This window comes from Syngnathus acus, chromosome 14 (assembly GCF_901709675.1).
Source record: "Syngnathus acus chromosome 14, fSynAcu1.2, whole genome shotgun sequence".
Taxonomy (NCBI): domain Eukaryota; kingdom Metazoa; phylum Chordata; class Actinopteri; order Syngnathiformes; family Syngnathidae; genus Syngnathus; species Syngnathus acus.
This window is the reverse complement of record NC_051099.1, coordinates 1,735,343-1,755,858: the sequence shown is the minus strand read 5'-3', so window position 1 is coordinate 1,755,858 and position 20,516 is coordinate 1,735,343. Positions and strand designations below refer to the sequence as shown.

The window sequence follows — 20,516 nt, the reverse complement described above, 5'->3', positions numbered from 1 at the left end:
TAAACAACCCTGAGTTGTGAGCTATTGCTCAAATGTCCCCCAGTGACATATTTCTCCAGCTCCTGTCGTGGCTTGCATGCAGGCAGCTTCTCACATTCTTTTGGACGCGGAGTGTCTGACGTGACGCCATGTTGGGACAGAAAGAGAGTTGCCATATTGGGACAGAAAGAGAGTTCCCATCTTGCACTGCTTTCCTAAAGACTAACCAATCAAATCATTTCAAATGTCTTATTTTGATATAAAAACCAATTTAACACTTTCATTAGTCATTAATTGGAATGAGTTATTTTGATTGAGAGTAAAGGGCTTGAAGAGGTGAGTGTGATACTCGAGGCGGAAGTGGAGATAAGTATCTTGTTGAAGCGACGCAGGACTGACGCTGGCGTGAATGCTCTTGTTGCTTTTTTCTCTTCTTCGACCCCTGTCACAGCAGTAGCGAGAGACGAGGGCAGCTCCCCTTTCGCCCCCCGCTACTCGCTCACTTCGCCTCAGCAGCACGCCCAAACATTCCGCACCATGGCTGCAACGGACGTGGACGTGTTTTCGGTGAGTCAAGCACCACTTCCAGGGTGGCGTCGTCGTCTTTTGCAGATCCCTGAAAGGAAAAAAAAAAAAAAACAACGGTCGTGATAGTGATTTACGGAGAGTGTTAGCGGGCGTGTGGCTAAGCCTCTCCTCCGCCTTAGGAGCCTCCAATGTGCGGCTGCTATGGGGGCTCAGCCCACCGCACCGTAGAAGTGGAAGCAGGTTAATCCAAACAAATGACTCCTCTTTAAAGTTATATTTTTTCACTCAAGTCTCCCTTGTTAGTGTCTCTCCATACTTGCATAGCACGTGTGTTGGATTGGCGTGGGTGTTTCGGAAAGGAATTGATGGAATCCATGACAAATTTGAGCGAGCTAAGCAGGTAAATGAGTCAATTTTGCATGTGGCTGCAGCTAAAGTGCATCATCACGATGCCTTTACATGTCAAGTTCTTGACTCAAACATGTCAAAATGCATTGGACTTGTGCATGTCTCAGTTTGTCTTAAAAGAGGAATGTATCTGGAATATTTCATATACCGTAAATCAACCGCAGTTGCATGACACATTCATGGAAATAATCACGGAATTAATAATAGCTTACAAAGTATTGACATTGATATAATGACGTAACATCTCCACATTATTCTTGTAATATAATTAGTTTAATCTGATATTAATTCCTGCAACTTTATTCTCAAAAGTTTTGAAAGTAATGCAGCTTCAACAGTCTGACTCCAACTTTATGATGTTCCCCCAGTGACATTATTTTTGTAACATTGCACGCTTGATAATTGCAATTTAAGTTCTGTGATCATTTTTAACTTTGGTCCATGCACATTATGACTTCTTATTCGTTTTTTATTTGAATAACATTGTCTCATCTCTGTGTGGCACTGAATAAAGTTTTCAAGTTTTAATGCATGCTTGTGGATGGTAGATAGAAATGAGTTTTAAGGATAAAGGGATTAAGAGGAAGAAGATCTGGTCTACTCCTTGTTTGTGCAACACACGTCTGTCTTTATAAAAAAAAAAAAAAAAGGAACAGGATCAAAAGCAGGGTGTGCAGCTGACTTTCGAATACACACACATGCACAGTATTGCTGACTCGGATTTTGGAGTATGAAATTGGGGCATTGATTATGGGGGGGATGCTGAGAATGCAGAGCAGCAGGCCAGCGGTAGCGGCTGCACAGCTGGGGCCCCGACTGACTTCCTGTCTCTTTTCAGGCTCAAAGTGAGACCATATTGAACAAACGGACGCCGTTGGGGCACGCGGCTATTGATGAGGCTGTGTCATTGGCACACGTCGGGGAGCTCCGGCATAACTTTATAGGCCACGCCAGGCGATCGATGCGGCCAATCACCCTGCGACTTTTGTTTTCGCTCATTGATTCGGGTCGAATACATAACAGCGCGTTGCTCATTTAAAGCCCTCCGGTGATGTTTGAATACAAAAACATGTCAAGCTTTCAGAATAATTTGCATCCGAGTTAACCCGAACCCTTATCGTGCTCATTTGAAATATCGCTTGAGTCTTGAACCAGCCACACTCTCCGGCCCCTGAGCATACTGCGTGGTTGTTATATAAGGAAAAGCCCTACAACATAGTCACCATCTAGGGAGCTTAGTGACCCCGAAGACCATTGTGTCTCTGCCCGTTAGGCCCGCATGCAATCTGGAATTCTTGTCATGAACAATTCTGAGCAAGCAGTGGAGTCATGCCACCATGCCACAAGATGCTCGCAACACCTCCTCCGCCTATATGGCCTGCTCACCATGTTGTATTTATTCAACGATGAATTCTCAGAGCTATTGGAGGACTTCATTATGGAACATGTTGGGGTCAGATGCCATGCGCTGGATGCTGGATGCAGTGTGTCATCAGTGATGTATTATGCTGCGAACATGCCACAAGGCCAGTTTGTCAAAGTCAACGTTGCGCATGAAAAAAACCACATCGGGCGCTGCAATGCTGTTACGTGAATGAGCTATGTATAGAAGAGGTCAGGGGCGCTCATAATTAGAAGCAGACCTCAAGATAAGGTTGACTAGGAAGTTTTAAAAATGTATTTAAGTGCATTTCTTTAGTTCAAGTAAAATATGTACAAGTTTCGAGGCAGGTTAAAGACCTGTATGGTGGATTCCTTCACTAGTCAGTAGATCATTCAAATATTTGATTTGGCGCTTGGATATGAATGTTTTTTTTTTTTTTCTTCATCATCGAGGACAATTGGAAGACTGCGTGCGCTCGCATATTTTCACATTCAATCTTTTCCACATGCTTTTTTGGCTTCTGAGCCGTACAATCTCATCTTTCCCAGCCGATCAATCCTGTCCCGTGTGCTCCAATAAACCACATTGTAGTCAATCCAGGGAGAATAAAATGCACTATTTTCTGCTTGATTGACACTTCCAGAGTCACATTCGCCTTTTTTTTTTCTTTAAGTGCAATTTGAGAAGTTCAATGAAGCATTTTGCTCATGATGTGTGCGCTTTCATCTGTTCCAGTTACGTGATAGTGTCTGCAAAGTCTCACTAAGATAAACACGTCTGGTTAAACAATCCCCCTCACTCATTTATTTTGTCTTTCCTTTGGGCCGCAGATGAGCGAGCAGGCGGGACGGCGACGCGTGAGAATTGCGGAACAGGAAGGGAGGACACTTGAGTCGTATTGCAGAGAAAAATAGTTTGGTGTCCTCCCCGTCACTCTCCGTACTGTACGAACTCACAAAGCGCCTAACATCCAGGATGACGTGGACGTTCCCGTCATCATTCATTAGTAACACGATATGTGAAGTGATTTGTCCTTGAATGAAAAGCGGGCTTATCAGGTGGTGCTTGAATTATATCCTGAGGGTCTCCAGATCCCCCACCCCCTCAATCCCCATCCGACATCTGCTCTTGACACCTCATGCTGCTCCTGTTGCGGTCCAGTTGGGCTCTATTTTCCACCTTGCTAAGCAGCCACATCAGACTGCTCTGGAGTAAGCCTTGGAAAAGAATTGCTACTTATATAAGAGATGTAAGGAGGACATTTTTGAGCATCTGAACCGATTTTTAAATTGTGTGTATCTTACTGGCCCCAATGTAAAATGGCCCCCCAACAGCCTATGTTGACGTTCCCTGACAAGTCAAAGCAAATCACCCGGGCAACGTTCGAACTTGCTAAATGTCTGTGTGTGTTGGGGTGTGTGTTTCTGCTTTTGTCACCGTTGGTCATCATCACGTGTTTAGTCAACCTCGAATGCTGTCTGGACAAGTCGTGCCATTTACACCCTTTTACTGTGCCTGAAATAAATAATTTACGTAGTAGTATCTTGACCAAGTCTGATAAAGGCTAGTCAAAAGGTCTGTCGTGGTTTTACGGAAAACAGGAGTGCTCGAGACGAACGGGGGCAATGAAATAGGGCAAAGAGAACCGCACCTAATCAGATGTGCTTGTGCTGGTCAATAAATGACGCCGCAGTGAACTGTATTTGTTGTTTGACCAAACATCAATTCCTATTATCCTCTGCTTATCATGTTTTATTGTTTTGTTGTTTCTGGTCAACCACACATCTAACCTTTGTCTTTCCGCACTAATTCACCGGGAGCCACCTGCGGCCCCTCCCTGCAGCCATTTCCTGTTGGCCATACATTGGCTTGGGAACTCTTCTTTCTCCATGGATGAATGACCTTTGACTGTTCTTTCCAGCCAGTACTTCCTCCCATAAACCTTTTGACTGTTGTGCTTCACAACCGTGTATCTTCAATGCAAGGTTCAAGGTTAATGATACATTTGAGGCATGTATGCGAAGGTTGCCGATGCGGTCACGTCTCGCCGAGTTCTGCTCTCAGGCCGCCGGCCGTGACATCAGCTTTGAGGAATGCAGCCGTTTGGTGGCTGGGCCAGATGAGCGGCGCTGAGCGAGTCGCAGCTTTCATCTCAAGCTTCTCATCTGTAGCGCCGGCCGTCACGCTCCCTCTGTGCATACTTACGGACTGTCTCGATGTTTCTGTCACTCGTGTTCACGACGATGTGATATATTAAAAATCTTATGTTTGCTTTTTTTTTGTGTATGTCCCACAGAACGAAGAAAAGCGCAGCCTCAATCTGGGCGGCCATGTTGGATTTGACAGCCTCCCTGACCAACTGGTCAGCAAATCGGTCACACAGGGTTTTTGCTTTAATATACTCTGCGTAGGTACGTAAATGCAGTTGCATCTGCCATTCATTACACAAAATTCTCATGCAAAATGCACAAAAACGCTTGCAACAGCTTTTGCAGTCCTGTTTTTTTTTTTTAGCAACAGAGTGACCGAGCGGTATTTTGCAACGTAAGCTTGTATGCTTCCTGAGAAATGGTGATACGATCACAACCATTTCAAAGTGTTAGCATTTGTGTTGCACAGTACCATTCGTAACACTTCCTGACTCTCAGCCGCCGTTCACATTGAGTGACGTTAAAGACCATGTCTGAGTAGTCTTTAGGAAAGCAAAAGCAGCAGACTTATCGATCCCCTGTGAGCTATTGAGCTCTGTGTTGCTCTGTATTACCTCACGTTACTTCCGACCGTCCTCAGGGGAGACGGGCATTGGCAAGTCGACTCTAATGAACACGCTCTTCAACACCATGTTTGAGAACGAGGAGGCCAGCCACTACCAGAACGGCGTCTACCTGCGCCCGCGGACGTACGATTTGCAGGAGAGCAACGTCCACCTCAAACTCACCATTGTGGACACCGTCGGCTTCGGGGACCAGATCAACAAAGATGACAGGTGAGGATCACTGGCAGACCTCAATTCTGAATCGGAAAGAGAAAATCCGGCAGCATATTTCCGTGAAAGTGATCGCCGTCGATACATTTTAATTCTTTCACCAACTATTTTTCTTGAACGCTTGCCACGTTAGCTTAATGTTCAGCGTTCAGATGAGAAAAGCAGACCTCAAATGAGTGCACGTTCTCGCGCATTTTCCTTTCCCCTTCGGGACTGAAAGTATACAAAGAAAGAGGCAGGGAGGAAGTCTTTACATTTAGCCGAGAGTCCGACTCCTCCGCTAAGAATTGGAACCCGACCAACTCGCGGCATTCTCACGCCCTTTGAGAGCGGCCTCGTCTGTTAGGCCACATGAAAGTGGCCCGCTGAAGGCCAGACCCCGCCGCGCGCGGCAGATGCACGTTGAAAGGTCAGCGGCGGCGCATTCCACAAACAATCATGCGGGGGGGATAACTGCGAAAAGGAGTCAAATATTGTATTTGTCTGGAAATAACTGTTCAAACTGTCCCCTCTATGAACTGTGTTAAATAGAAGGTCATTGCCAAACTCGCATAAAATGTTCTACCAAATGTTGCTTAACTTCCAAATCCATCCAAGATCAGCTGTTCCATTATCTTGAGGCAGATTTTGTTTTTTTACTTCAGCGCTCGTGATTTCATTAGACTGAGTAAATACCGCCTAATTATACCCACTGTGGTCACTGGGGTGGCTGCAAGTCCCCTTTAGGGTCTGCGAGAGAAGAATCAGAGGGTAAAACAACACAAATCTCATACAACACTCAGCCTCAAGCTGAGATCTTGGCAATCACACGCACACAAGCAAGCTTTTACCCTGGTGACAACTTGCATTCCGCACCAGCACAAATGAACCAACGCTTGTTTCCGACTTACAGTTACAAGCCCATCGTGGACTACATCGACACTCAATTTGAAAACTACCTGCAGGAAGAGCTGAAGATTAAGCGCTCGCTCTTCAACTACCACGACACCAGGATCCACATCTGCCTCTACTTCATCGCCCCAACGGGACACTCGCTCAAGTCCCTGGACCTGGTGACCATGAAGAAACTCGACAGCAAGGTAACCCGGCCAAACCAGTCTTAGTCACCCATTGTTAGCGACTTCAAGTATCGGTGTCGTACAAACCCGATGCCCTTTCGCTAAGAGCGGTGTGGATTTCAGCCCCTTAAGCTCTTTGCCTCGGTGTTGTTTTCACTCTTTCACTCAAATAAATACAAGTCAAACTGCAAGCTTCCACTTAGGAAGGTAACAGTTGAGCCAGTTGAAAACCAAATCTCAGAGGAAGTTGTAAGCAGCCCCAAAGACAATTTGTTCAGTTGTTATGCAGACACAAATAAATTCCATTTTTTTCTGACTGACCCATTTCTGCAAAAATGATTTGGGCATTTAAGATCTTGTGGATCAAGGGAGTTTTGGGAAAGACCTGTAGGTGTCCCTTTTGAATCCATCATGTTTCTTTTATTACAATGATGAATCGAAATGCATCTGTCTCTTGACCACCACAGCCACAGAGAATGCAGCATGGAAAAATGGAAGCAAGGGGTGGGGGGAAAAGAAAAAAAAAAAACCTCCTGCATAATTCAAGAAACATTTTCATGTTTTTCCACACCACCCTTATGTTCACTGTTGGAAACTGAAATATAGCACAGAATGGTTACTTAAGCGCTTACACATATAACCTAATGCTGATTTACGAATTGTAAAGTGGTAGATTTATCCCCGTCTCTCACGAGAGGCAGCACTAATAAATCTAGAAAAAAGCAGATGGTCCGCTTGTGACCAAAACCGGCTGGCGTACTTCAGCTGCACTCTTCTGCCAAATGAAGCTATTTAAAACAATGACGAGATTCCGCAGCCAAATTTTGCTTTTAAAGGACTTTTTGTTGCAAGAAATGCAGAGTACTCGAGCATAGACGTTGGGTCTCACTCATTTCTCACAACCCAGGCATGTATTGGATTGTCAAACGCGAGTGTGTTCTTATTGTTTCTGGCCGAGCCTGGTGTCCACAGAGACACCCGCCCCCCCATACTCTAACCTCGTCGCACTATTTTCCCCACAATGCCAAAGATAAATATCGTTTCATGTGAAAGCGAGTCGGTGTTGAGTGAACTCGGTCGGCGGGGCCGTGGCACTTTTTCATGCCTGACATTTTCCATGAAAATAAAGGAGCCATTCATCAAGTGTTTAAGATGAATATATGTTGACCTATGATTACAAAGAAAATTTCTTCCGGCAGTCTATCGTCACAAGTTACTGTTGTGTGACCCCCCCCCCAAAATGACAATTTTGATTCTGCTCTGCTCCCTGGTCATCTTCGGATTAATTCAGATTTAGAAGCAAACTGGGTGAATGGTGTCCTAGATGTGCCTCACTTTGTACTACAATTGTAGTACATGGAAACCAATCAAAAACCCAAATACACATTTTTATCGTAGCGTGTTTCTACTGTAGTGATGATGTGCTTGAATGGAGATTCTAAGCAGACCCGGATCTCCTGTCAAACCAGGAAATGCTGTCACGAGAAGAACAGGGAAAGTGGACCATTAACAGCTTTCCCCTTGTGGTCTGTACAATTTGCTGTCAAAGCAAGACAATGGTGTTTTTTTTCCCCCCTCATTAGCGCAGTATAAAACTTTCTCTTCCCTTCCATCCTGAGCCGAGCGTTCTGCTTGAAAGCAGGAACACAAGATAATCTCTTGTTTTTCAATGAGCCTATTTTTGTTCTTAAATGACAGGGAGCCTTTTCAAGGGAAGAATCTTTCCTCTGCTAACCTTCAAGATGGCTCTTTATTGATCTTTTCCGTTCTGTTGTGTCAGGCGCAAATCGCAGGCGAGTTATTGTTTTTTTGGTTGAGGCAAATATGCTTGTTTATTTTTGGGGAGTCTCGAGTGTGTGGGTGTGGTTCATGCTACCAAAATCCAGAATCTCTGCTTACACTCGTTCATCTATCCGTGCCTGGTATTTGTCACTACTCAAAACCATTTTTTTTTTTAAACTGCCATTGTATCACAATAAATAAAGTTTACCAAGGCTTTAAGCACGGCGCCCTGCTGTAAATTAATGATCCGGGGAAATTTGCAGCGCTTGTAATGCGACTCCCGAGAAGCGTTCGCTCTTGTTCCGAGGCGCACTAATGTGCGACTCTGTGGGAAACTCTGTCGTCGTCCCAGTGGGGAGATTTGTGGAGATGAAGCCCAGTTTGTTTTTACAATCAGGGTTTGTTTACGTGTGTGTCGTGATGTCTGACTTAGCTTGTTTACTGCGCTTCACTGCACATTGGTTTGTGGCCCTGTGACCAAGGGAAGTAAATGTATGTTCTGTGTAATTCCCCTTTGCAGTTAAGGTTGATGCATGCAAACGTCTTGTCAGAAAGGATACTCATCAGATTTGATTTCTGTGCACACTTCTTCTTGTGTGTTTACATTTTTTTGCTATCTGCCCCCCCCCACGCACACACAGGTCAGCATCATTCCCATCATCGCCAAAGCTGATACGATCTCCAAGAGCGAGCTCCATAAATTCAAAATCAAGATTATGAGCGAGCTGGTGAGCAACGGCGTCCAGATTTATCAATTCCCGACGGATGACGAAGCTGTCAGCGAGATCAACTCCTCCATGAATGTAAGTGCTTGCGAACTTTGAGTCAAATGTATTCCCACATTATCATTTACATAGAAATCTCTTTTTTTTTTTTTTTTGGAGAAACATTGCTTGCCCCAGAGTAAAAACACTTGGAAAAACTCGAATGCTGCGCAGCTTGTAAAATTCCCCCTTGGATAAATAAAGCTGCGTTTGGTTTGACATCTGGCTCATCCTGGCCTACTTTCCCTCCATCTATTCGCAGCGTGTGACATCACTACCAGTAAACCAAAACCAGGCAGGCAGCGGGCGTCAACTCGCTACCTAATTTCTGGGGTTATGCGTTAGGCACGGCTAGCATAGCTTTGAATCCAAACGGCGAAATAAACCCCTCGGACCTTACTGAGCCACATGAAGAACAGAACTGCGGCTTAGCTCACATGACCACACGCTTTCTCCTTTGGGCTAAATGAGAAACTCCTGCTGCTGTTCAACAGTCTCTATATTGTTTGGTCTCTTTTTTTTTTTTTTTTTAACCAGTGTATTTCTAAAGTAGACAACATGTGAGTGGAGTGACCTCAACGACTTGTGCTGTGTCTACAGGCTCATCTGCCCTTTGCCGTGGTGGGAAGCGTGGAAGAAGTGAAAGTTGGGAACAAAACAGTGAGGGCCAGGCAGTACCCATGGGGGGTCGTGCAAGGTGAGCGTGCACAAGCGCTGTGCAAAGTAATTCAAAATTTGAAGAAGAAAAAAAAAACCATTATAGCGCCAAACTAATAGTCAGCATTTTCCTTTTTGTCTGCCTTGATGGAAATGCTCACTTAGTAGCGATATTGACTCCTTCCAGTCTGCTATTAATTTTGCTTTTCTTGTTGTCATGGCGACTCTACAACTAAATTTAAAATGTGCTAATTATGGACTAATGGAGTGCAAATCATTTCAAGGGATGCTAGTGCCGTTCCAAACCACGGCACACAGCAACCACAATAATAAACATGTTAAAGTCGTCAAGGAGGAGTTTTAAAACAGCTCTTGTATTGAATCTCGGTGGATTGTGACGATTCCATGTTACACAAGGTTATCAAAATTGGAAAATACACTTACAGTAGGAACGAGAGCGCCTCTGGTGTGGAAAAATTACATATTAGCAGAGAGACATTATTATGTGAAGGATATTTTTGCACAACGCCTACAGCTGTGACTTTGACTTCATGCTGAGTGACGGGCTCAACACTCATCAGGGGATGAGCAGCGGAGACATTTTGTGCACATGCCATGATTCTTTAGCCTGCACTTAGGTTCAAGTAAGCAGTTGAATGTGAAATGAAATCTGAAAATCTGTTTGATTGAGTCATGCAGTTTGCAAAAAGGTCTTCATTTTATTCTTTTTTTTTTTAATGTAGCAAGCAAACATATGACTCAGCCCTCATCAAATACATTTCATACAAGGCAAGATGATGTGAATGGAGAGTCTGTGCGAGCAGAAACAATGTGTGCAAGGCAAATGTCATATAGATGCGTTACGCTAACCTCCGCAAGAAGCCATGAGAAATTCTTCCGGGAGGACTGTTGACTGGCTTTTGTGCGTGTTTCCCTTTAAGAATGTTATCTCTGAGCTCCAGATGTTTTCTCAACTATTTGTTCACCCGTACTTGAGTGTGTTGTATGCAAACGTGGAAACTATTAGGCACTTAGCTGCCATTTTTTCTGTGAGCAGTCCCTTGCTGTGTGTTTGCATGCTTCTGTTTGCAGTTTGTGTGTGCGTGCAAGCTTGTGGTCAGCACAAATAGAATGATAGAAATGACAGCACAGAGCAGGCCAAGAGAATCCGCTGCACAACGCAACGCGTCTGTTTTGGAACTTGTTTGCTGCTTGAGCACGCCATTCGTGAGGACAAAGTCACCCTTACAGCATCTTGCCAATTAAGCTTCATCCAGTTGTGCTTAAAATAGGTCGGAAAACAATTGCTTCGTTATGGTTTGTTTTATTTTGCAACTCCTCTGCATTTCTATCCCCATTTTTTCTGTGACGTGGAGGATTGGGGAGATTTCAACTCATGGCTAATGGATTTTTTTTGGTGTGGATTATAGACAATGTTGTCTTTGCATTCCTTTTGGAGATGGTTTTATGATGGTGTTTTTTTTTTTTAACTGAGATGTAGAGGAAGGGAGGGCCACAGGGTGACAGATGGGCTGTTGGAATGCGATGGAAAATGCAAGCCGGGAGAAAAGGCCTGCCAATAAAACCACAGTGTCATTTCACTTTTGTTGCGCCAAGGTGCTGATTCTCAGATATAGGCACTGAATTTACCCAAATAGTAGCCGGGGGTATTTATTAACTTCATAAAGGAGGAGGCCTCATTTTTGGAATGATATGAAAACCATGTTACCCATTAACTATTCCATTTGAGAAGCGTGGTGCAATAATAAAGGCCAGTGATAAAATGCAGCATGTTGTATTTTTCCCCCCCCCTTCAAGTGGAGAACGAGAGCCACTGCGACTTTGTCAAGCTGCGGGAGATGCTGATTCGAGTCAACATGGAAGATTTGAGGGAGCAGACGCACGCCCGCCACTATGAGTTGTACCGACGTTGCAAGCTGGAGGAGATGGGCTTCAAAGACACCGACCCAGACAGCCAACCCTTCAGGTTCTGGGAGGAGGGGGGATCATGCCAAACAGCAAAAGCCTTTAAGGCTGTATTGAATTTATTTCTGCCGTGTCATCTTCACAGTCTGCAGGAGACTTATGAAGCCAAAAGGAAGGAGTTCTTGGGAGACCTGCAGCGGAAAGAGGAAGAAATGCGACAAATGTTTGTCAACAAAGTCAAGGAGACTGAAGCGGAGCTGAAAGAGAAGGAAAGAGAGGTCAGTGGTCATCTTAAACCAGCAAGCAAGCAACGGAGTCACTAAATGACATCATCACAAGTCAAAAGTGAGAAATGTGAGCTCACAATTTTTTCATGATAAAGGTTGAAAAAAAGCTGTAGGCAAAATGATGTGTTCCAATACTTTGTCCATATAGTCTCCCCCATTGTACTCACCTTCCTTATGGATTGTCTCGTCTCCTGCAGCTTCACGACAAGTTTGAGCAGCTGAAGCGCATGCACCAGGAGGAGAAGAGGAAAGTGGAGGAGAAGCGGCGGGACCTCGAGGAGGAGATGAACGCCTTCAACAGGAGGAAGGTGGCTGCCGAGACGCTCTCCCTATCCCAGCCGCTCAAGAAAGACAAGGATAAGAAAAAGTAAGCACATTCCCTCTCCTCTCGTTCTTCGTTACCTTCTTTTCTATTTACCCATGAGCATCTCCTCTCTTTTGACTCGCTTAATTTCATAACCTCACATTAGAATCCCCAAAATGGCCTGTGTGAGTTGACTAGACATTGGAATTTCCATAGAAGGCTTCCTAGGATGTGCAAAGGGAAGCTCTCGCTTCTGTGACCCCGCTGGACACTTCCTGTCCACTTGCTCTTTCCTTCCTCGCTCTAATTATTAGAAGACTCGCCCGCTTCACTCAAGCTTTTAGCACACGGTGTGACATGAGCCTTTGTCCATGCGTGACGCGCTTCTTATCATATGTCCACATCCAAGTACCAAACAGGATTTTCTCGTTTGCGATCATAATCATTTTCGAGTGAGCCACCTTGTCAGTTTGTGACCTCGCCGCCAACCTTTTTTTTTTTTCTAATGCAGTACAGTTTTTCTATTATTGATGTTTTGGGCAGGGTACATAGTGCACAAAGGATCTCATTTGCTTCCAAACATGTAGACTTGACTGTAATTTGAAGTGATGGTGAGCTTTGCAAGCTCATCTGGCTTTAGATCAGCGTCTGTCTAATCTCAAGCGGTTAATAACAGCTCGACTATGTGCTAGCATGTGGCTCCCCCTAGTGAGCTTCCTTAATTTTTCCACCCATCCTTTTAATGATTTCAATCATTCATTTGGCCCTTTCTTCCTCATCACATTTTATTTCTCCACCACAGTGTGTTTGTTTTTATTTAATCACATTTTGTTTTTGTTTCATTGTTGTTGTTTTTTTTCAGTTAATTTATGGCTGCCGTTTCCCCCTCCCCGCACATGACCACGGATTTGTCCTCCATCACAACAAGAACGACAACACCATTTTTCTTTGAGTTTTGACATTCCATCTTGACATTGTGCACATGGACCAATGATGATGACGATGACGCGGTCAAGCATGGTGAGAGTGTTCACTTTGACAACAATGGCCATCATTCTTTCAGGATTTTCCCTTCCTTGTTTTTAATATTATTTTGGGACACTTTATATGAATATTTTGTGATTTTTATTTTGTCTTTTTTTTTTTTTTAATCAACACACACACCGGAGATTCAAACCCACTCATGAAAAGCCCGAGGCTGTTTGGTACTGCAGCGTAACTAACAATGTAGGGGTGTGTGCTTATTATAATTTTACTTTTCATATTAGTTCAGTGTATGTGAATATTGTTAGAGCTTACTCGACCTACTATGCAAAAGTGTATTGGGAGTATTGTCTTGTAACAAGTCCATAAGTAATGGAGCTGAAACATTATCGTAAACAGTAGAGGAAGTAAGTAAATACACACACACAGGAAAACCTCAAAGCCTGAGCTTGCCGAAGAACGAGAGCAGCTGTGTTTACTGTCGTTGGAAATAAATGCAAACATTAAACTACCCCCTCCCACACACAGCCGTCCCACAATGTTGCATATTTTAGTCAGCACAGTATTTTATGTTTGCCAAAGGTGGCGAGTTAAAAGAAAAAAAATCCAAGATGTATTTTGATTACTAGACATAATTTGAAATATGTACAAAACTAAAAACACCAAAACATATTTAACTCTGGAGCTTGTATCTTTATTGTGTAGTACAGACAAAACAAAGATATATAGAGTATAGCTGCCTGGGGATGTGAGGAAGAACACTGGTCACTTAGTTTAGCTTCATTGTGAGAACAGTAACCACTTTGTATACAAAATCAACCAGATCAGGAAATTGTGACACTTCAGTAGAACATTTTTTCGTGTGCAAGTAACATAATGAGAGCATTTTAGCTAAATACAATAGGACATTTCAATCCCAATGTAGAAGCATTAACAACAGCATGAGTGTTGCGGTTGCTAATCACATGATTTTTGCTGGGGTGCTTAGGAAAATCAACACAAGTGGAAGAATGAATTAAAATCAGTCGCAGCAGTAAGTTATAAAATTAAAGCTTTTTGTAAAGAAATGGTTGGCATTAGTTAAAGTAAATATGATTAAATAAAAACTTTTAAAAGTCCTCTGAAAAGTGCTACCGTGGCGCTTCATGAACAAACAAAATCAGGATTTAAACTCCCAAAAGGATTTAAAAAAAAAAAAAAAAAAAAAAAACATGGCCCCCCCCTAAAGAACATCTTTCACACAAAGTAAAATCTTTTTGTGGCAAACATAAAATCAAACATCTGTTAAAATAAAGTACAAAATAGGAAATGGACCGCTCTTCAGTCAACCAATAGCTTACTGCATCATATTCAATTTACATGGAAGTGAAGAAGGACTAAAACAGTAACTCAATGTGACGTGGAGTCAAAGTTAAAAACGTTATTGCACCGACATTTGTAACGTATACAAAATGCGGCCAATCCGAACAACGATGGGAATTACAGTATGCTCGGCCCAAATGTATCGCGGCTTAATTGGGGGGGTGCAGCGGTGGGCACGGCGAGGCGCTCTCCTGCGAGGAATCAAACGGCGACCCCCCTACGCTTCCTCCCTCCACTTTCGAGCAAGTTTCTTCACTGTACAAGCGCTTTAAACCGTCATAATACTCATCCGAGTCCCGGAACCGGTCCGCGGATGGCCCTTTCTTGCTCCTCCTTCGGAGGCGGCGTGAGGGAGGCCGGACTTTGTCCGCCTCTCCCTCGTGGATGTGGGCGCTGTCAAAGATATAGACCGCGTTGTCGGGCAGGGCGAACTCCAGGCTGCGGAGATGCTCGTCCACCATTTCCTTGCAGTGGATGAACTCGACGCTGTCTACCTTGAATGGGAAGAATTCATAATGAATGTCTTGAGCAAAGCAGGCTGGTGTCAAGGTGACTATTATCAACACCAAGCATTTTTTGTTTTTGACCGCATCATTTCATCCATGTAAAGTCTCCATCGGAAGTTTTTTTTTTTTGTCTTACTTGTGCATCCTTCAGCAGGTCCGTAAAGACAGAGAACCAGTCAGGTGTGAGCACCTCCAGCTCCAAGGTGATGATGGCCAAGGCCAACGTGGAACCCTTGAACTGCCAAAGTTGGTGGCAGGCCATACAGTGCTGCACCTGCCTGGTCCACAGCGCCACCTGGAAGCCCGGAGGTCTCTTCTGATGGCCCGTGGATGGAATGAGGTGAGGATGGCCATAGACCAGCAGGGCGTGGAACTGTCAGAGGAAGACGGACATTCAAGCGCATGATGTCATTGTTGTCTCTGTGTAATCATCCTTGACCCCCACCCTCCCGAACATCGTCGGTGCGACCGAGTAATCGTAACCTCATCAGACCTTCGGTCTCATTCATGCGCTCGTTTGTATTGTATCGTACGTGCCGTGCTTTTCTGTGCTCTGACCGTAGGCGTCACACCCGAGCTGAGTCAGGATATCAAAATACATTCGCTGGGGTGGACATTTACCGGGTCCAAGGATGGTTAAGGTACAAGGTGTTCATCTTTTTAGGGACTGCGTTGTAATAAGCCATGTTCACTTTGTGCTCTCAAGTGGAATTTCGTGGATGATTCAAAGGGGTTTTGATTGGAAAATCTTGATTCTTTTTGTTGAATTCTGCCTTCTCAAGATGGCCCAGAGGGAAAAGTGTCTCACTGTTGTCACGGTGACAAATTATCCATAGACTGTATTGACAATGCAAGAAATCTAAGGAAAGATATTGTTCGGTCTAAATCGAGAGTATTTATTTAAAGATATTTATTTGGACAGTATATAAAAAACAAATGTCTTTATTTTTGATTATTATTTTTTCAATTGTTATTACGTCTCTTTATATTGAAGTCTTTGTAATAACTAAAGTGAACTGTTGAGGAATGACCTCATTGATATAATGCCACTTTTCCACTGCACAGTAGCTATGCTTGTTTTTTTTTCTCCACTTCACCTCTGGATAAGACTAACAACAAATTTCCATTTTCAAAGAGATAGAAACTTGAGCAACAGGGTCATCTAATCTCGGCTTGTGTGTTTGTTTTAGTCACTCCTAGTTATATCATACTTGACCGACCAGCAGTGGTAGTTCCTCTTTTGCTATGGAGAAAACAAATGAACAAAGCAGAGCACAGTAGATACCATGCAGTGCTAAAGAGGCATTATTTTAATCTAGGATGGGAAAAGGGTTATTTGTTTTGGTGGGGTTGTGGCTTTAAGAAATTCCCAACTGCACTGTCTTGATTCTCATGGAGGAAATGTAGGTTAATGAGATTAACAACTCTTGAGGATGCACGGTGGCGAGATTAGCCAAATCGCTTCAAGTGGGTGAATCTATTTAAACCATCACTCTCTGAAGTTACAGGATGCGTGTGAAAATATATATGATCGGGATCCAAAAGAAAAGAAAAAAAAATCTTACAATGTGAATGAAGTCGACGGGTGTGGATGTGTATAAATCCCAGTGCAGCTTGTCCAAAATGATGCGCTCCATCCGAACAATCTCCGCTGTGGAAAAGCTGCAGCCGCTCTGCGCAACCAAGTCGCTGACCGAACCTATGACCTGTTTTCCAACGCAAATTAAAGTGTTGTTTGGAAGTAGCGCCAAAGTGTGTGTGTTTTTTTTTAAGCGCCTCATTACCTCGTCTTCCTCGTTAATTTTGGCAGCCAGGACCAGTGAGGTAAAAGCGATACATTTTAAGTATTTGGGCTGTGCCTACAAGCAAAGTAAACACAATTAGTACCTTTTATCTGTGGTCTATTTGTTTTGATAATAATAATTGAGTCATTCATGTACCTTGACGGTGGAGAGCATCCTGTTGAGGACGCACGCGCCCAACGCAAAGGTCTCTGGGCAGAAGTGGAAGCGTCTGTTCATGTCTCCCAGCCACACGATCATGTCTTGGTGTTGGGACAACGAGATGTCAGCACCCTTAGGAGATGAAAGGTTGGAAAAAGTTTTCAGCTTCTGTTTGACATTGTTATAGTCCTCATCTTTCCGATCAGGGGCTGGACACACCTGGATGAATCCGCCCTTGAAGACAGGGGCCTTCCAGAGACGCGCTTCCCGCACCAGCGCCGCCTCCAGCAGGCCGACCAGGCGGCGATTCTCTGTGACGCCTGGACCCTTCATGGCCAGCAGCGCGCGAGCCACAATACAGCCGAGGCCCACACACCTGATGGAGGTAAAATCAAAAAACAAGTTGACACCCCAAGTTATGTAAATGAAGCAAAACAGTCTTCACTTGGAACCAAAATAAAGGTACATAGCAGTCCTCAGTTTACTTTGTTTTATATTGTTTTTTTTTAATACAAATATTTACTCTTAATTGTGTCTACTGTACTTCTATGATCCTAAAACAGTACAATACAAATACTACTTTTCTATTAACTGGCGCTTTGGTGCCCTCTTGTGGTCATTTAGAAAAAAGCACAAAAAACGCAAGTAGGTGAATAATGCGAGCTTAGCACAGATTCCATAGAGTTAGAAAATAGGCAGTGGAGTTTTCTCAGTTCAAGCACTAAATATTTGCCATTTTCACCTAAATTAATGGTTACAGAAGTCATTTAGATGCCATGGCGTTTATCCGAGGAGTGTGTATCAATACTATAAACTTGCACCAATATTATCGTGGCGTATAATTCACGGTTGAAAGAGCAAAAATAACGCCCTTAAAACCACTTTGAATGTGTTAGTGAGTGTATTTATAACGATTTACTGAAGCAAAAACGTCGACGTAACTGCGGGGAAAAAACTGCGCAAAACATTTGGAAGGCACACGATGAACAAGCAATGCAAACAGAAGCAAAGCAACGCGGAAAAAGGAGTCGATTGTTGTGTGTACAGTGTGTGAAAATGGCAATAGACGAGAAAGAATCGAGGCGGGACGACTAGCTGCAGCTGGCGTGCAGTTCTGCACGAAGGAAGGCACGCACACAAATACTGCTACTTTCCCGCACCTTACGACAGTCTTACCTCTTCGAGATGAAATACACAATATCTCCTCGATGGCGGGTGCATTTATACGTTTTTTCCCCCCAAATTAATCCATCGTCAAAAAATTAAGAAAACCGAGGCGGAATTCTGCAAAGAAAGGCGATGCTCGGAAGTAAATATCCTGCGTAATTCGCGGTGAGCAGCCACATTCTATGTTTTGTAATCCATTCGGTTGAGAAAGAAAACAGAACAACGCAAAGGAGCGCAATGGAACGAGACAGCTGCAAGAAAACAAGCGCACAAACAAGACAGGAAGGAGCAAAAAAAATCCGAGGGATTGAGAGCAGGCTGTGTTTTGAACAGCCGAGCTCCGCCCCCGTGAAGTATGTTAGTAGGTCACACATCCGGGACTTTTGAGCGCAAAATGGGTAAAAACAGAATTTTCTTTTTTTTTTTTCTTTTTCCGCTCAACCTGTGTTTAAGTCAATGAACACACAGACGAAGTTAAACATTAATATGTAACATATACTGCTTATGTCATTTCAAGGCCGAGACACAGATCCGAAAACTATTAAACCAGAGGCGTAGCCAAGCCGGGGCGAGCCGGGGCGGCGCCCCGGTTAGGACTCCCTGCGCCCCGGTTGAAAAAAATCGAGCTTTTTCGATTCTTCATTTTCATGCCGTTTTTTTCTTTCGGTCTTGCGCGAATGTGCTTGCGCTATTCTATGTGCGCGATGTTATCCATTCACCGTTTGCCTCCCGGACCCGGATGTTGTTTTAGCGATCAGCGAACGGCGTGGGTGATGTTCGATTTTTTTTCCTGTGGGCGTGCGCCCCTACTGGAAAAATTCCTGGCTACGCCTCTGTATTAAACCATAACAGTCATTTACATAACGCGTTGTGCAATATGATGTGATTTCGCAAATGATTGCTGTAAACATTTTGTATGAAGCATAAAGGCAAGAGATAAGACAACATATATAAAAAAGAAAGTCAATTCTATCAAGGTTGCAAACAAAAACAGTACTCCAGATGTTCATGCGTCCTCATATGGTTTAGTAAAATACCATAATAATAATAATAATACACTTAATGAAATCTGTTTTGAGCAGCAATAGCTTTTCAGAAACACTAACCCACACACAAAACTAAAATGTAACTGTTCCACGAAACTGAATTTAATTATCCCAACAGTTTATTCTCTTCATTTTTGAAGCATTCTCTTTTGGCTGCACTGCTTTCACGACATATAGAGGATGGGCTTATTATTTTTTTCATCTACTCACATTTCTCTGTGCTACTGCCATATGTCAAATAAATCTGCCCAGAGACTTTGGAATTAGTAGTGCTGTCCGATGTAACTTTTTTTTAAACTGAAACTACTATACAAGCAATGGGACTGTTTGACCAGTCAGCTTTACGATTTGCTTCCGAAGGTCACTTTACAGGCCCAGATCATTGACAGCATTTTTTCTGTCCTTTTCCTGTTGGTCAGAGCAATCCACGAGCTCCACGACGTCCCCAGTCAATGTGGGAAAGTTACCATGACGACTAGAGGTGGAGCTACTTCTTGGTCTCGGAGTAACAAAAAAAACAACAACAAAAAAACTGTGAAAGCTGCAAAGTGCTCACGAGCTTGAATAACAAGCAATAATTGCAATTTCACTCATGAAAGTAACACTTCATCACTAAACTGTCAAATTACGCTTGCCGATTAGTGTTGACAAGAGTGCATGTGGAGCGTGCAGCGGGCACATCGCCAAACAACAAATATCTGTCACACCACCATGTTGTCAACTACATTGATCAATGAAGTGTGTGCCACTTAGCAGAACTTAATGCTTTTAGTAAATCTTCAGCCTGCTTAGCTGCCAAACAGCATTGCACTCATTTGAATATAAAAGAGACTCTAATACAGGTTGTAAACCATTTTGGAAAAATAAGACAATTAAAATCACAGTACCATAAGATTACTTAGCGTTTATGTATATTAGATTTGTTTTCATAACTAAGATTAGAGTCTCGTTTTTTGTCTATGCATGGGACCCCGGTGGAAAAACCCTACAATTTGCCTAGGATGAAAACACTTACATATGGAGAGTTTCAGGGGTCCTCTGGCTTCAACTTGCAGATTGCACATAAATGAAAACAATTCTACATACGTATGGATGCTTTTGCACTGGTCTCTTTAACAAGACTTTGCAAAGTGTCAGTGGGTCCCTATGTGTGTCCACCGTGCACCCTGCATGGTAGCCAAAGAATGCTGCAGCAGCAATCAACGTCAAGCAACGCTGTGCTGTCAGTAGCACTCGGTGCACTCGGCTGAGCACATTATGGCTCCAAAGTCGCATGGCAGCCGCCCGTTTTTGATCCTGGTCGGAGATGCGCCATATGCTTTTCTTGCCCCCTCTCACGGCCATTTCAATGCTTTCATTTCATTCCTGGTCTACAGGCGTCTGCTGTGCAAACACAATACAATTCGTATACTATATGAGTAAGAACATCCCCATATGCTGCTCTA

The 20,516-nt window shown here is 43.6% G+C and overlaps 1 protein-coding gene across 3 annotated transcripts; it reads left to right on the top strand.

Moving 5' to 3' along the window:
• Nucleotides 1-333: 333 nt before the first annotated feature.
• sept8a (septin 8a) lies at nt 334-15,709 on the top strand. 3 transcript variants are annotated; one of them, XM_037269307.1, is made up of 10 exons: nt 334-546; nt 4,596-4,710; nt 5,090-5,285; nt 6,178-6,364; nt 8,767-8,928; nt 9,490-9,586; nt 11,365-11,533; nt 11,618-11,750; nt 11,957-12,126; nt 15,070-15,709. In XM_037269307.1, exons 1-10 carry the CDS (start codon nt 517-519, stop codon nt 15,233-15,235), a joined length of 1,425 nt encoding a protein of 474 aa, XP_037125202.1. In that variant the 5' UTR covers nt 334-516; the 3' UTR covers nt 15,236-15,709. The 3 variants fall into 3 exon arrangements, with proteins under 3 accessions (XP_037125202.1, XP_037125201.1, XP_037125203.1); XM_037269306.1 differs by having other exon boundaries at nt 15,067-15,709; XM_037269308.1 differs by lacking the exon at nt 15,070-15,709 and adding an exon at nt 12,926-14,110.
• The last annotated feature ends 4,807 nt before the right edge of the window (nt 15,710-20,516 follow it).